The sequence below is a fragment of the Anolis carolinensis genome, chromosome 5, assembly GCF_035594765.1.
Source record: "Anolis carolinensis isolate JA03-04 chromosome 5, rAnoCar3.1.pri, whole genome shotgun sequence".
NCBI lineage: Eukaryota > Metazoa > Chordata > Lepidosauria > Squamata > Dactyloidae > Anolis > Anolis carolinensis.
Window position 1 is genome coordinate 126,025,852 of NC_085845.1, and position 16,481 is coordinate 126,042,332.

The 16,481-nt window shown below is 37.0% G+C and overlaps 1 protein-coding gene across 2 annotated transcripts in view; it reads left to right on the plus strand.

Moving 5' to 3' along the window:
* Positions 1–1,284: 1,284 nt before the first annotated feature.
* The window catches only part of wdr19 (WD repeat domain 19), a 49,272-nt gene continuing 34,075 nt past the window's right edge, over positions 1,285–16,481 (plus strand). The window contains exons 1-11 of one of the 2 annotated variants that reach the window (XR_010006651.1): positions 1,285–1,409; positions 5,388–5,479; positions 6,060–6,125; positions 6,424–6,549; positions 8,753–8,868; positions 9,164–9,279; positions 10,300–10,380; positions 12,770–12,882; positions 13,324–13,497; positions 14,671–14,741; positions 16,221–16,393. Coding sequence is in view for 1 of the 2 variants with exons in the window: in XM_062982229.1 (XP_062838299.1) it covers positions 1,404–1,409; positions 5,388–5,479; positions 6,060–6,125; positions 6,424–6,549; positions 8,753–8,868; positions 9,164–9,279; positions 10,300–10,380; positions 12,770–12,882; positions 13,324–13,497; positions 14,671–14,741; positions 16,221–16,393 (1,134 nt within the window). In the remaining variant the exon portion in view is untranslated. The remainder of the gene's footprint in view (positions 1,410–5,387; positions 5,480–6,059; positions 6,126–6,423; positions 6,550–8,752; positions 8,869–9,163; positions 9,280–10,299; positions 10,381–12,769; positions 12,883–13,323; positions 13,498–14,670; positions 14,742–16,220; positions 16,394–16,481) is intronic. The other variant, XM_062982229.1, reaches the window with a different exon arrangement.

The following is a 16,481-nucleotide window of genomic DNA, read 5'->3' on the forward strand; positions in this document are numbered from 1 at the left end:
CAAAATGTGCTCGCAGGAGGTCCCACCTGTTGGGGATTGTGGATGATAGGTAGAAGCTCTTACGTGTGCCCATGAACCCAGAGACACCCCGAGGAATGATGCACCACTCAGCTTTGCAGAACAAATAATACACAAGCAGTCCTTTCTTCGTCCATAAATCTGCTTCAGTGAAGGTCAGAAGTGAACAAGGCCTCAGAAAGTCAGGCCCCTCTGAGTACAGAGCCATCTTCTTTCGAGCCAGTACTCAGTAGACTCACACACACACACAGAAATCTCTTCAAACTGGTTCTCCAGCAGCAGAACAACAACAGTTGCAAACGAATTTCCAGGTCCTTGCAAACTCAGCCAATCGGCTTCATGCATTCGATTTTCCAGTTAACACACATATAGTATCTTTACAAACCATGACACCACCAAAACAATGTTTTTGCAGTCTAAAAACATTTCCCACGTTTTTATGACATTTATAATCCACAAAACAAAAATCATACTACATAGTGTAATAAATAAAATAAAAATTAAATATGGTGCAAAACCCAAAACAAATCCCAAACCAGATTGGACATCACATGAATCTGCAAGATCTACATTTGAGCTTCTGGGTAACAAGACAAAAAGCCTCTTTTAACTAGTCAACCAAGGCATTAAGAATGAAAATGATTAAGATTGAAATGCTATTACAAATCAAAACATAGACACATAAATAACAGTGAAAAACATAAATCCCAATTAGCAGCACTCAAATCAGTTATAAGAGCAGTAATATGAGTTTTTAAAGCACGTTAGTTGAAAACAATTCATAATAATCTGAATGGAATGCAAACGGAATGGAATAGTATCAACAGAAGCCCCGCCTCCGGCTTTGACATCATTCCAAAGAAGGCGGGGACAATGGAACGCCCGGGATCGCGATGTGATTGGAAGTTATGCGGACAGCAACGCCCTCCGCTCCGTTGCGACCATAAACCTAGGAAAAGTTAGAGCAACGCAAATGCTTCCTGGTTTAGTCAAACTTCACACATTATGTTTTGAGTTGTACACCTTCCTATTTATTATGACTTGTTTCTATTTGTTGGATTTGTTATGTGTTAATTAGTCTATGTCCTCGTTATGTTTCTATTTGAACACGGCTTTTTCTTAAGTCTGAGCTCCAAGCTGTTTTAGGACTTCATTTCCCAGAAGTCCCGGCTATAGACCAGGTCTGCCGGGGCTTCTGGGAGTTGAAGTCCAAAAAAATCGAGTGACGTAGTGACGGAGAAACGCCCTCTGCTGGGGCCGCCATCTCCTGGGTGACGCCGACGCTTGGAGAGGGGAGGGGTTAGTTGAGGCGGGCGAGTGCGCAGGCGCAATCGGACTGTTTCCCCCCCTCTCTCCTTAAACCCCGTCAGAGCAAAGACGAGAAGATGCAGGTAGGTCAGGCCTCAGAGGGGCGGTTGGGCTTTCCTAGGCCAAGTCACAATATAGTGTACAGGATGTTCATGGACCACAATATTGTCTCTTTTCTTTCATTTAGTCATGTACAATTACCTAACCTTGTTTTTTCTCTCTACAGGACCCCACAATGCCAGCTTTTCTTTTCCCCCTCAGCTGCTTAAAGCGGCTGAGGGGGAAAAGGAAAGGGCCTGAGGCAATTAGGAACGGTGGGAGTTGAAGTCCAAAACACCTGGAGGGCCAAGGTTTGCCCATGCCTGAATTAGAGTGTTTACATTCCTTTCAAGCCTAGTTTTGCTATCTCAAACTGCGCTGTTAATACTGTTATTCTTCCACTTTAACTACCATGGTAACGTCCTCTTGGACGTGTAGTTTAGTGAGAAGCATGCTCTCTCTAGTGGAGAACTCTCAAGGCTCCTTCCTAAACTTTTTTTTTTTCATGTCAGGAGCAACCTGAGTTGCTTCTGGTGTGAGAGAATTGGCCGTATGCAAGGACGTTGCCCAGGGATACGCACAGATGTTTTGATTTTTTTTTTTTACCATCCTTATGGGAGGCTTCTCTCATGTCCCCGCATGGAGCTGGAGCTGATAGAGGGAGCTCATCCGCGCTCTCCGTGGGTGGGATTCGAACCTGGCAACCTTCAGGTCAGCAACCCAACCTTCAAGTCACAAGGCTTTAATCCACTAGGCCACTGGAGGCTCCTACTCCCTAAACTGTAAATCCCATTTGATGATATTGCCATGGCAGTGAAAGTGGAATCATAGCTTTATAACAGCATGATGAGGAGGCTGAGCTGATTCACCTACCCACTGACATGGAAACCGCTCTGTAGTAGACCTCGGTCTAATGAGCAAAGTTTTTCCCCTAGCTGCTTCTCCATGCATTTATTTATTTATTACAATACAGTAGAGTCTCACTTATCCAAGCCTCTGGATTATCCAAGCCATTTTTGTAGTCAATGTTTTCAATATATTGTGACATTTTGGTGATTATTCTTAAATACAGTAATTACAACATAACATTACTTCATATTGAACTACTTTTTCTGTCAAATTTGTTGTATAACATGATGTTTTGGTGCTTAATTTGTAAAATCATAATCTAATTTGATGTTTAATAGGCTTTTCCTTAATTCCTCCTTATTATCCAAGATATTCGCTTGTCCAAGCTTCTGCTGGCCCGTTTAGCTTGGATAAGTGAGACTCTACTGTATTTATATTCCGCCCTTCTCACCCAATAGGGGACTCAGGGCGCCTTACAATAAAACACATATATAAAATTGTACAATGCATTGTGAATCAATTAAAAAGTTATTAAATCACATCAGACATTCATAAAAACACTTATAAAATACAGATGGGCATGTTCAGAGTCTAAAAGATTGGGTCTGTCAATTGAGTTCCAGCATACATAATAATAATTAGTGCTGCTAATTGTTATTCAAAAACCTGGCCCCGCAACCAAGTTCTGACTTTCCTACAGAAAGATAGGAGGGAGGGAGCCTGCATCACTTTGCTGAATTCAGATTCCTTTTGCCCAATATATCAATCTCGCTGATCTTTTTAGAGCAGTGGTTCTCAACCTGGGGTCCCCAGATGTTTTTGGCTTACAACTCTGGGATTTGAAGACCAGAAACATCTGGGGACTCCAGGTTGAGAACCACTGCTCTAGAGCAAACAAAAATTGGACAAGTGATGTTCAGGGGTTCTCCCCGTGGAGACTCAGAGCCGTTTTCATCAAAAGTGGCAAACATTCAATGCCATAATAAAAGAGACAAACAGCAAATCAATCCACACAATAAATAAAACAACGTCAATATAAACTTACAATAACTAACCAATAATAACCAAAAAGTAAGAACTTAAATAAACATAATATGTCACATTACACACATTTGCCAACACAATAAAAACTGAGCAGCTAAAATGCATTAAAATATGGAATTTATTTTTATTTACAGTATTTATATTCTGCCCTTCTCACCCCGAAGAGGACTCAGGGTGGATCACATTGCATACATATAATGCAAACATTCAATGCCATAACACAGAACAGAGACAAACGCAGGCACGGGCTGGCCTCGAACTCATGACCTCTTGGTCAGAGTGATTTGTTGCAGCTGGCTGCTAACCAGCCTGCATCACAGCCTGGCATGGTTTACTTTGACCAAAAGGCTGAGGTAGATTTCTGGTATATAATTAAGATGTACTAATCCTCCTCCTCCCCATAAGCTAAAATGCATAAATAGGTCTTTAGGAGTTTTTTTTTAAATAGAGGAAAGCTGTGCTTGAGATGGGGTGGGACCGAGAGCAGGGCCTCTGCAGACTGCAGTGCTCGTGGTGGTTTGTATACGGAGATGCAGTCTTTCAAATGGCTAAAGGGAACTTGTGCGTATTGGATTGTGCTCAGTGGTCCCCATTGACATATCCAACCCATCCTCTGTTCGGATATCAGCCAGCATGCCAACGTCATAAATCAAGAAATAACTTTCTGAGATCTACAAAGATACAGTAACACCTCAGCAAGCGAGTGTCCAAAAGTGGCAGGCTAGAATTCAGAACCTTAATGTCAAGTTTTTAACTTTGTGGTTTTTTTTATATATTATAACTGTGTTCTCAATTTGCTTCTGACACAATAAATAAATAGTGGTTCCCATGTCAATGAGTGGTCAATCCAGTCCAGGTTTTAAACTAGGCTTTAAAAGGATGCTAAATAGGTCCAATGCTTTTGGATTTGAGGTTATTCAAAATGTGGGGTGGATTCTCTTCTCTGCTGCCATGCTAAACATCAGCTGCCATTGTTGCCTCAGGACACTATGCAACAAATTTTTTAAAAAAATCTATTCCTGGTTTGAAAGTTATTTTCTGTTTAGTTGTGTGGTACTTTCATTGAAATTAGTTGTTATATTCCATAAACTTCATTTTTGTGGCTGCCACAAATTATGTTGAATTGGTTGAGACTGTATGAGATATACATTGAAAAACTATAGCAAAATGTGCTTCAGGATGTCTTGCAAAAACTGTTTTTGCAGTTTAATAAACTGTTCCTGTGTTTTTATGATAGAACCAATTAGGAAATGACATTTATAACCAGGAACAAAAATTGTGTTACATAGTGAAAAAGCCCACAGCCTTTGTCAGACCACACCAAACAATGTTGAATATTCCTCCCTCTGTGCAGAGTAAGGAATGCAATGAAGCTTGAGCTGGGAAGAATGCTATGTTACTATAGCTGATGCCACTGTAGTTGTTTGTGCCTGTCTACAACAGGCAAAATAAATAGTAGCTAAGACCAGGTTCTCTTGCTTAGCATGTGTGAACAGAAAACTAGAAATGAAATTGTGTGTGTGTGGGGGAGGGGGAGCAAATAAGCTTGCCTCACCAGCCACCCATATGTTAACATAGCTTTGCTGTAAACATTTGCTCACCAAAATGGATATCATAAGAAAAGGGGGTACTGGTGAGAGAAAAAGCCACCTTGATGCATTTACGAAGACGCCTTCAAGCGGTCTCTAGTTTCAAAATGTTTTTATTGTACAAATACTTGCCTGATCTGCTTGTTTCATTCCACATGCACGTGCAGTTAGTTTTAAATGAGAGATTTATTGAAACATGTTAAGCTGGTGTAAGAACGAATTAATATTCTCATGGTAACTTTGGTACCATATTTTCTGTTAAAAATATTCCTAGGAACACACTTGCTTCATTGACTGTAAAGTATATTTATACTTTATAAATGAGGTCTGGCCCTTAAGTGTTTGTTACAAAGCATTCATTTATATGGCAGGAACCAGGGACATCAGTGGTGTAGAATAAAGTATCCTTGTTAGGAATTTGCTTTTGATAGAGTTATGACACATAATTACACGTCAAACATTGTATGTTTACAAGTGCAAAATTTAAGTCAAATATTATATGTTTACAAACTTATCATTTATTTATTTTTCCTTTCATAGCGAGTGTTTACCCTGTCAGAAAAGGATGCACCTAATTCCCCCATACAATTTGCTTGGCAAAAAGCTTTAGGAAACTACATTGCTGTTACAAGGTAAGACAACATAGGGTCAGTCCTCCATGTTTGTGGGTTTGACTTTTGCAAATTTTATTATTTATAGATTTGATTAATGTTCTCCTTAGGAATTCTCAAGAGCAATGCTATGGTCAACTTCCTCTCAAAAGTGATCATGGTGTTCCCTGAGAAACCTAGAATTTACCTGAGAGAATGCTTTTCTGGTAATCTCTAGGTTGTCATCTGTGTCATGCTGTGGTCATCTTTTAGCTGAAGTTGACCATAGAGGATCCATAGACTCTTAGAGAGGTGTTCTGTTAGGTTAAAAAAGGGTTTTGTTTTTCATTCACAGTTTTTTCACTTTTTCAGGAGTCCTGAACCACTAACCCTCATGAAACTGGAGGGCCTATTGTATAATTCACAATATTAGAGATGTTTATACTGCTTTCCCAAATATAATACATGTCTATGAAAAGCAGCTTATTTTAACTATCAGATGAGTCATATTGTGTCACATACAAAGAGGTTAAGATTCTAAAAATATTTATAAGTATATAAAATAAGTTCATCAACATGATTATTTTGTTTTCTGTGCTATCTTTTCTTTCTTTTTTCAAAGACATAATCACACTGTACAAATCTTTGATCGGCATGGTCAAAAGAAGAATGAAATTATTTTACAAGGGTAAGTTTTAAAAATAGAAAAGGGTAGTCATATGTAAACATTGCTAACATTTTAAGTAAACTAAGATTTTCAAAAATGAATTTAAAATGTCGCAATTCATTTACTCAATCAAAATTAGCATTTTCTATTACATTAATGCTTTCAGAAAGGGTTGGATTATGAAATTAGATGAGAGGAGAAGTAATTGAAAGTTGATATCTCAATGAATTCAAGCAAACGTTGCAGTTAAAATCAGTATAATATCATCTAGGCAAGGCATTTTTAGGAATTGTGGTTAATATTTTATGTGCTACTTCAGCAACTGCATTGCTATGGACTGGGATCAAGATGGAGATACATTAGCGATGATTGCTGAAAAGTCCAGTTCCATTTGTCTGTGGGATGCCAACACAAACAAAACCACCTTGTTGGACACTAATATGAGGTACGAATGACTTCTGTATTAATTAAAAGTACACGTGTAGCTCACTATATCTTAAATAAGAAGACAACCTGATAATAACACATTCCAACAAAAATTATTAGTGTCTTGGTTTTTAGGCCTGTTCCTGGAATTTGAGGTTCTTATTTAGAAAACTGCATTGGACAAACTACATCAGTTCAAGTTTCTCAAATATGGTTATAATGCTTTTATATGGACAAGCAGATAGCGGCTGGTAGATGGCATATGTTCTGTATTTCAAAAATTAGAGCTGATAGGGGAAACACACAGGGCTAACATTTGAGGCACCAAAATGTGTGTTGGCCAGTGCCTCTCTCTGATTACATTAAATATTCTGTGGTGGTGTCCAAAGTCCATTTAAAGTGACAACACTTTTTACCTGTAACAGTATGCCAGATGGTGAGGGGGATATGCACACGCCAAGTTTAATCAATTTCTGAAATTTTTCATGAAAGAATCCACATCAGAAGATCAAATAAGTCTGGGGTTTTGCTCTGGAAAAGTCTGGGCAGTAAATAAAGAATTCCATTGGAGGCCACATGTAATTCATGGGCATTTTGCTCATGCCAGTTTAATGGGAAAATGGGAACATTGTTTTGTCTAAAATTACCTGGGAGTAATATCATTAAACACAGGGATAATTGCTTTAAATAATCATGTATACAACTCTATTGTTAAGCAGTTAGAACTGCATTTGAGGAAGCATGTTGCAGTCTGTGAAAACTTATGCTCACATGTGAACATATAAAATTTTTAAGGCGGCACAAAATTCTCATATTTTTACATATTAACTTTTATCTGAAAAAAATCTTTTCTAAAAGTAAATCCCATTAAATATGATTGGACTCTTGAATAAGTATTCATAAGATGTTTTCTAAAGCTTCTGCTGGTTAATCACAAGGCGATTCCTTAAGCGAGTAAAGTTGAAAATCAAGGATACAATTGTTCTTTTTTGATGCAACTGTACCTTATTTATCCCAGACATTCAGATGTTTTGATGTTGAGGTAATATTTCCATTTCAGTTTCATTTATTAAAATGCAGAGGATGGTCCTGAATTATATCCTTTTGTTATGATTTCTGTTTGCAATTAATTTCCTTCTTATTATTTTGTATTAAATCTGTGAGCCATTCATTTTAAAAGCTATTTACAAATTATATCCATATGCTTAGGTGCAGTACTGTAAGCTGCATATAAGCATATGAATAATGCTAATTGTTTGATCTTAAATTATAGGATCATAGAGTTGGAAGAGACCACAAGGGCCATCCAGTCCAAACCCCTGCCATGCAGGAAAAGCACCATCAAAGCACCCCTGATTGATGGCTCTCCAGCCTCTGCTTAAAAACCTCCAGAAAACATACACTCTATAAGGCAGTATATTCCATGATTGAACAGCTCTTAACCTTAGGAAGTTCTTCCTAATGTTTAGGTGGAATCTTTTTTTCCTGCAATTTGAATCCATTGCCCGGTATCCTAGTTTCCACAACAGCAGAAAGCAAGCTTGCCCCCTCAATGTCACATCCTTTCCAATATTTATACATGTCCCCTCTTAATCTTCTTTTCTCCAAGCTAAACATCCTAAGCTCCCTCAATTGCTCCTCATAGGGTTTGGCTTCCAAACCTTCAACCATTTTGGTTGCCCTTCTCTGGACAAGTCTAGCTTGTCAATCTTCTTGAGTTGTGGTGTCTAGAACTGGACACAGTATTGTAGGTGAGGTCTGATCAAAGCAGGATAGAGTGGGACTATGACTTCTGTTCATCTAGACACCACTCTCCTATTGTTGCAGCCTAGAATTGCATTTGCCTTTCTAGCTGCAGTATCACACTGTTGACTCATCTTCAGCCTATGGTCTACCAAGAATCCTAGAACCCTTCTACATGTACTATTTTCAAGCCAGGTGTCACCCATCCTATATATTTGCATTTCATTTTTATTGCCAAAGTATAGTTGGCCCAGCTCCCTAATTTGTTAAGATCATTTTGGATTCCAATCCTGTCTTCTAGGGTATTCGCTATCCCTCCCAATTTGATATCATCTGCAAATTTGATATGCATGCTTTCTATTCCTTTATCCAGGTCATTGATAAAGATGTTGAATAGTTTCTCATGATACCTTTTTCATGTTATTAGCCCTGATATTTTCCCCCTTTTCCCCTTTCCTTCCTTTCTTTTGGAATTGTAGGGAACCAATGTCTTTTTTACGATGGTCAAAAGCTGAACCCTTACTTGTTGCAGGAACAACAAAGGGAAATGTACTCATATATAATCATCAAACTTCTCGGAAAATTCCTATCCTAGGTCGGTACCATAACACAGTCAATAATTTACATTTGTAGAAAGAAACAGAATTTGTATTTGTGTCAGTAGCTGTTTTATAAATCTCAAATGTTAATTGTTTGTAAAGGGATGATATTGATCCATTTATATTAAAAGGTTGCTAAATTCCTAGACTATTTTAATAATTATGGATCTCAGCTTGATAGTTGGATATTAAACACGATGACCTAAAACAAGTTAATTTCCAAGCACTGATTTCAGAACAAAATTACTTAATTATTTCACATGCTTATTCTCTGGAAATTTGTTTTTCTAGGTAAACACACAAAGCGGATCACATGTGGTTGCTGGAGCAATGGAAAAGTTATAGCTCTAGGTGGCGAAGACAAACTGATAACAATTAGCAATCAGGAAGGAGATACTATCAGAGTGGTAATAAACTCCTATTGTTTTTATGCACAATATATTCAAAAGTTTCATTGAAAGATTTTAAAAATGCTGGCTGTTGTTTTTTTTTGATGTGCAAATGTTTTCAAAGCATGAGAGATTAAATAGAAGAGAGATAACTATAAACTGAATTTACTACTTGATTATTCAACATCTTCATTTTGAATTATAACAAATTATGAAAATTAATTAAAATCTTTCTTAATGTTTTACTTGGGCTTTTATTGTTGAAGCATTACTAGATTACTGAAAATGGTCAGGCTTTCTAAGAAATAACAATTTAATGCTCAAAAGCCATCTGCTCATCCACAATGGTTGTATTTGTGAAAAGCAACTCTTCTCATTTACTTCTTTTCACTTTTCCTTTGACTTTCCTGGCTTTCTCAATTTACTGAGATAAAGAGCTAATTTTGCTTTTGAATATAAATAGAGGTATTATAAATGTTTACTATACACCAAATTGCTGCTAGTTTAGGATACAATTTTCTCATTTGTTTGTATGATGCATATTTTTGATTGCTCCCTGGAATTTATGAATAGGAAAGGGATGCCACTTTTAATGAATACATACAGAGTTTAGCTAATGTCATACGTTATTACAAGTAGAAATTTTTGAAAGTTGCAAAAACTGAATCTGGATTTGGCTCTTGGTCATATGTCATGTTGTGGAAAACAAGCTAATGGTCCCTTTGTTTGGGATTAGTGTAGAGTTCCTGTGACTGAAAATCTTAAGATAAAGGAAGCAGATGAAAGGCTTCCTTTACCTTAAGATTTTCTGTCATAAGAACTCTACACTAATCCCAGACAAAGGGACCATTAGCTTGTGGTGGTTGGGAGGTTGATGGCTGTATTCAGATTATATTAGTATAAAGATATAGGAAATGGCTCTCTTTTTGACCAAACTTTTGCCCAGCAAGTTATTCTTGTAATCTACTTGTGGCACAATGATTAATAGGAGTGTAGTATTTCACAAATAGTATTCACCTTGGGACCTTATTCTTGCAGACAGCAGTGAGAGCAGAACCCAGTGATATGGAATTTATAGTAATGAAGACAGATGACAGAACAGAAGGCAACGAGACCACAGTAAGCTATCAGTAGCAAGGCTTGTACAGATTATTCAATTATTCTTCATTTGATGAAACTTAGGGTGCTGTGAAAATGAAAATAACAAGGATAATTTTAATATAAAAATTAAATTAGGCTTGGCACACCAAACCCAAGGTGAGGATTAAAAATTGGACAGCGGATCCAAAATTTTGATTATTTTCTTAGCATTATACCTCTATGTTGTTTATTTATTATGAGATTGTTCGTGGCCTTGACTCTCCACGGGAAGAAAGGCGAGGTATAAGTAATAATAATAATAATAATAATAATAATAATAATAATAATAATAATTTGTTATGCGCTTTCAAGTTATTTATGAATTATGATCTCTAAGAGGATCTTATGTGGTTGTCTTGTCAAAGTTTGTTGATAAGCAGTTTCCCATTGCCTTCCTCTAGGCTGAGAGTGTGACATGGCCAAGATTACCCAGTAGGTTTCCATGGCTGAGCAAGGATTCAAAAATCTGTCTGGTCCCAATACAGCCCAGTACAACCCTCTAATCACTAGCTCACACTCATTCCCTCATAGATCTGCAGCCCCTCCCCCCCCCCATTCACACATTTGGCACACTTCCTAAGGTCTGAGGCTACTATATGAATGTATGCTCAGCAGCCTCTGGCTTTAGTTGGTGGGAATTTTTTATTTTATTTTCTAGGGTGCAAATTTACATGATATACTACATATGTGTACTTTTATAATTATAGTAATATGATTGTTATGACCCCTCCAAGTCGGTTGAACTGAGTCAGACACAATCAAATCAACTATAAATTTTATATGGGCTATAATATAAAGCTTACAGTTGATTTAGTTATGTCCGGTGGTCCAAAGCGCTTTGAGCAATTTTGTAACATGATAATCATTCTTTAAACTTCCTTTGTGATTAATTTTGGTCTGTTTTGTCTGGGTAGGAAATGAATGACTCTTGTTTTAAATTACCTGTCTTTACTTGAGTCTAATGCACCATCAAATTTAATGCACACTTCCATTTTCAAAACCCTGAAACCAAAAAAATTTGCTGCTGAATGTAAAGCACAGCGGTAAAAAGTGTTCTCTTTGTAATTCGGCCCAAAAAGGTGTGCATTACTGTTACTCCCTGCTTAGAATTCCTTCGTTATAAGCAATTGTCTTAGAACACCAAAGCTTATAGTGGTGGAAAGGAAAACCTTGGGGTGCATCTATTCTGTAGATTGAATCCACTTTAATTGCCTTGGTTCAATGTTATGGGGGCTGTTGTTTGATATGGTTTTGAGTCTTCTCTGCCAAAGAATGCTGGTGCCTCACCAAATTACAAATCCCAGGATTGCATAGTATTGAGCCCTGGTCATTTAATTAGAGATCATATCCCTCAAAGGGGAGTTCCAGGTGCACCTCTTCAGGGGCGACTCAAGATTCATCCCGAAGCCTGTATGAAACCTGAAACCCACACAATCCCCAACCTTACTTTAAGAGCCAATACAAAATGATGTGGAATATTTTGCAAAATTTAGTTTGTGCATACACCAGTACTGTTTTCTGAAAGGCCGAAATATCTATGGCCTCTACTACACTGCCATATAGTTCAGATTATCAAAGCTGATAATCCACATTATCTGTTTTGAACTTGATTATATGAGTCTACACTGCCTTACAATCCACTTCAAAGCAGATAATCTGGATTGTATATGGCGGTGTAAAAGGGGCCTATCACCAAGTACGAGGGCTATCCAGAAAGTACATTGCATTTTGGAATTAAAAATGAACAAATTATAGGAGAAAACATTTACCATATGCAGTTGAAAGCCACGCCCAAATACTACATCTCACGTAGTCGCCATTCAAATCTAGGCACCATAGCGATGAAGGAGCTTTGCAACTCCTTCCCCACTAAATTCTGCAGCTTGCTTCCTCAACCACTTGTTTCCAACAATGGGGGCATGGCTGGCAACGCAGCGTTTTGGCTATGCTGCGCAGCTGTGGAAGGGGTGACTGGCTGGTTGAGGACAAATTCCAAAACATAATGTACTTTCTGGATAACCCTCGTATATGTATACAAGGCTCATCTTAGATCTGCAATGTACCATGGCTAAGGGATATAACCAGTTGTCAGTCCCTACTGTAGCAGATCTATTAATGCAAAGGGACTTATGTAAGTGTTAACTTAACAGATACCATTTTCTCAGTGGGTATACTCTAATGGAAATAACACTTGAATTAACACTAAGAGACTGACATCCTTCCATCTGTATCAGGACCTTGTGTAAAATATTAATAATTATTTAAAGGTACAAGTTAGAGCAGATTAAATAACCAAAAATATTCTTCATTGTTAGAGGTTGTATGTACATGGGTCTTATTGTATGTTTTATTTTTTATTTTTGTTTAGGTGTGCATTGTGGTTGGTCAGAAAACACTCTATTTTTATAATTTCAAAGATCCAGATAATCCAATTGAATTGGCCTTTCAGCAGCGATATGGGAACATTGTGACTTATAAATTGTAAGCAATTATTGAAAATACTTCTGAAGTTTCTGAAAGGGTGAGCGAGGTGTACAAAAGTTTTCAGTGAGCTAGTTGGGTTGTTCTTTCACAATATTAACCGTATCCTTGATAACCAGAAGTTTCTACAGTCCACAAAAGTCAATTCCATAATAATTTGGTTAATCTTTAAGATGTGAGGATTGGCTTTTTGTTTTGGGGTGGTGCTTTTTATAGTCAAGGAAATCTGAATACTTTATCGACTAATAACACAAAAACCTAAAAGAGATTCTCTTTCACATAGTAGTTATATAATTTGGGATACAAAATGGCAACTTTGTATAAATACTACTGAATAGCTTTTTTCATCTTGCTTACCATTTGGAATTAGTTTTCAGTTTTTTTTTTATGTAGCCATGTTGGTGGAGAACTTTTGGTTATATTAGTAATATCTCCCAACAGATATGGGGAGAACTACATCATGATTGGTTTTTCAGTTGGCTTTTTTGTGGCGATTTCTACCCATGTTCAAGAGATTGGTCATGAGCTCTTTCAAGCTTGTGATTATAAGGATAACCTGACCAGCATAGCAATATCAGAGTCACTAAATAAAGCTGCATCATGTGGAGATAACTGGTGAGTCAGAATATTTCCATATTTCTTTTCAATATCAGATTCCACAGATAAAACTGATCCCTCATACTGGAAATGCCATTATGGTATGTTTTCACGATAGGGGATAAATTTAATGTTTGTCCTTTTGAAAGCATAATCATTGAAGTCTGTGAGTCTTGCCTAAATTATATTTAACAATTCCCATTGATTTCAGTGGATTGATTCTTGTAGGAACTAATACTTTATTTAGCCCTCCGTTAGTAGTTGTTCCTTGATCAAAATATCTTTTTTATCTTCTGGCACACATGGTGAACAGAAGTTTAGGTGTGTTGCTGTATTTATTTTAAAGGAAGAGAGAGTGCTGATGTTTCTAGTCTGTAGATCAAAGTTGGCAGTCACTACCCTTGTGATATTAACACTCTGGTTCCCATCAACCCCAAACATTGTGGTCAAGGATTGTGAGAATTGTAGTCCAGAAATCAAATTGTCTGTCTACCCAATGTTCTTGGAATCCTCTGGTTTTGTTCTCCCTTTTGTAAACTGAACAAACTAATATCTAGTTAGGGAAGCATGTTTGTGATCTGAGTGTTACATGTTCTGATTTTCCTGCAAAGAAACTTTGAGGGATTTTTTTAAAAAATAGACGAGGATCGTGGTATTCTTTTAAAACTGTGTTTCATGAGATCTCAAGATAGGAGTATGCTAAAGAAGTGTTGATCAGGCAGCACCCTTCTTTCTTTCCAAACCCATGATTAATTGTCCTAGCTCCTTATGTATATTATATTGTAGGCCCATGTATTTTGCAGGTTTGTGTTGCACGGTTCCAATTATACATGAATATACTAGCTCAGACTGCTCATGTTAGCTCAGGCTGTTCGCACTACCTTGTATTCAGCAACAATTGGCTGTATACTGCCTGCCTGTTAGTCACTTGTGGTGGTGAAGAACTCATAATAAAAATCTTACCAACCCCCCCTCCCCTCCCCCCCCCCCCCCCCCCCCCGCTGCATGGTAGGGTTGCCATAAATCAGAAATGACTTGAAAGCACACAGCAACAACACTTTTGTCTTGGGAAAGTAGTCCAAAAAACTAACATCAACTAGGGTCATGCTGGGTAAAATTCTTGGTGATTTATATAACATAATCATGATAAAGTTATGTTTTTAAGAGAGTGGTCTTTTGTTTTTGTTTTAGCATCAAGATTCATGAACTGTCTGATCTAAATGAAATGTATGCCATAATAAATTTGGAGGATGAAAATAAAGGTACATCAGTTTTCTTTTTTAAAATAATCTTTATTAATTTTACACAGGTTAAAACATTGATAGTTTCAGAGATAGATAAAAGTTCAGGAATTCAAGAACGAAAAATAAAGTGTATGGTATAAGGTGATGAGGGTATAGCGAAGTGCATTAGAGAAAAAATACAGAAAGGAAAAAGTGGAGAAAGAAAGGGAGGAGGAAGAAAGAGAGAAAAAAGTAGTTTAAAATCAAGCATAAAAATGACATCAGTTTTCAAATCTAAGGAATAACTTGTAAAATCATGCTGATAGATTTTTATTTAGCTTAGCATCTTGCTTATATCAGGAAATATGATAACTGGATTGTTCACATTGGGTTAATGTATTAAAAAAACTTCTCTGCCATACGCTTCTTTGAAAATGACCTTAGAAAGAAATAATATTGGCCTTATTCAGAGAATCTCCTGAACAAAACTTTGGAAATATATTATTATTATTTATGTTTATATATACCCCACTTTTTCTCTCTACAACAGAGACTCAAAGCATCTTGCAATAAAACCACTGCAATACAGTTTAAAACCTAAAAATATACAAACCTTAAAATAGAATTAAATATTAATTGTATTAAAAACAGTCAGTTAAAATCCTTAAAACTGATTAAAAACATATTCAGAGCTAAAAGATATATAAAGGGAAGCTCTAATGTTGACCGTTCTCCGTCTATTTCATGGGAAACAAGATTTGGAGCTTCAGCTTTCAGTTAATTTGAACTAGACCAGTGATTCTCAACCTATGGGTCCCCAGATGTTTTGGCCATCAGTTTCCAGATATCCTAAAAGCTGGTAAACTGTCTGGGATTTCTGGGAGTTATAGGCCAAAACACCTCGGGACCCACAGGATGAGAACCACTGAACTAGACAAATGTTTACTTGCTCAAACTACCATTTTCATGCTTACCAGGATCCTTGTGAAGTGAAACTTTTAATTTTCCTGTCCTGTGTGAAGGATGGAGACAAAAGAATACACAAGGCGAGTTATTGATTGCTTGTTCCACAGTCCTCTAGACTGGGTTTTGAATATCACTGGAATATGCCTGACATCTTCTAGAAAAAAGAAAAGACACTTCTAAATTGCCTTGTTCTGAAGATTTGGAACTGTTACTTTATAAAATCTTGACTGCTATTTGATTATCCAAGAAAAAAAGCTATTTTTTTTTTCTATCGGACATAGCCCGAGACCTACTTGTCTTTCGGAAAGCCTGCAAAACCTTGCTCTTCCGACAAGCTTTCAATGGGTGAAAAACTCGGGGCTATATCTGTTTTTATTGTTGCTTTTATTGTTGTTTTTATTGTTATTTTAAAGCTAAGTGTATTGTTTTAATCTATTTCTGTAAACCTCTTCGAGCCAAACTGGGAGTAGTGGTATACAAGTTTAATAAATAAATAAATAAATAAATAAAATATTGATATTGATATTTTAGGTCTTGATATTGATATTTTAGGTCTTGATCAGCTAGCATGGACAGATGATGGACAATTGCTGGCAGTGTCTACAAGAAGAGGATCTATCCATGTGTTCCTGACAAAACTTCCTATTCTTGGAGATTCCTTCAGCACACGGATTGCATACCTCACCTCGCTTCTTGAGGTTACTGTAGCCAACTACATTGAAAATGTATGGTATTCTCTTCATTTTTAAAGTCAGTATAGGTATAATATTGTGACTGCCTGTCAAGAGCCCTCAGCTAAAGAAATGCTGTCTG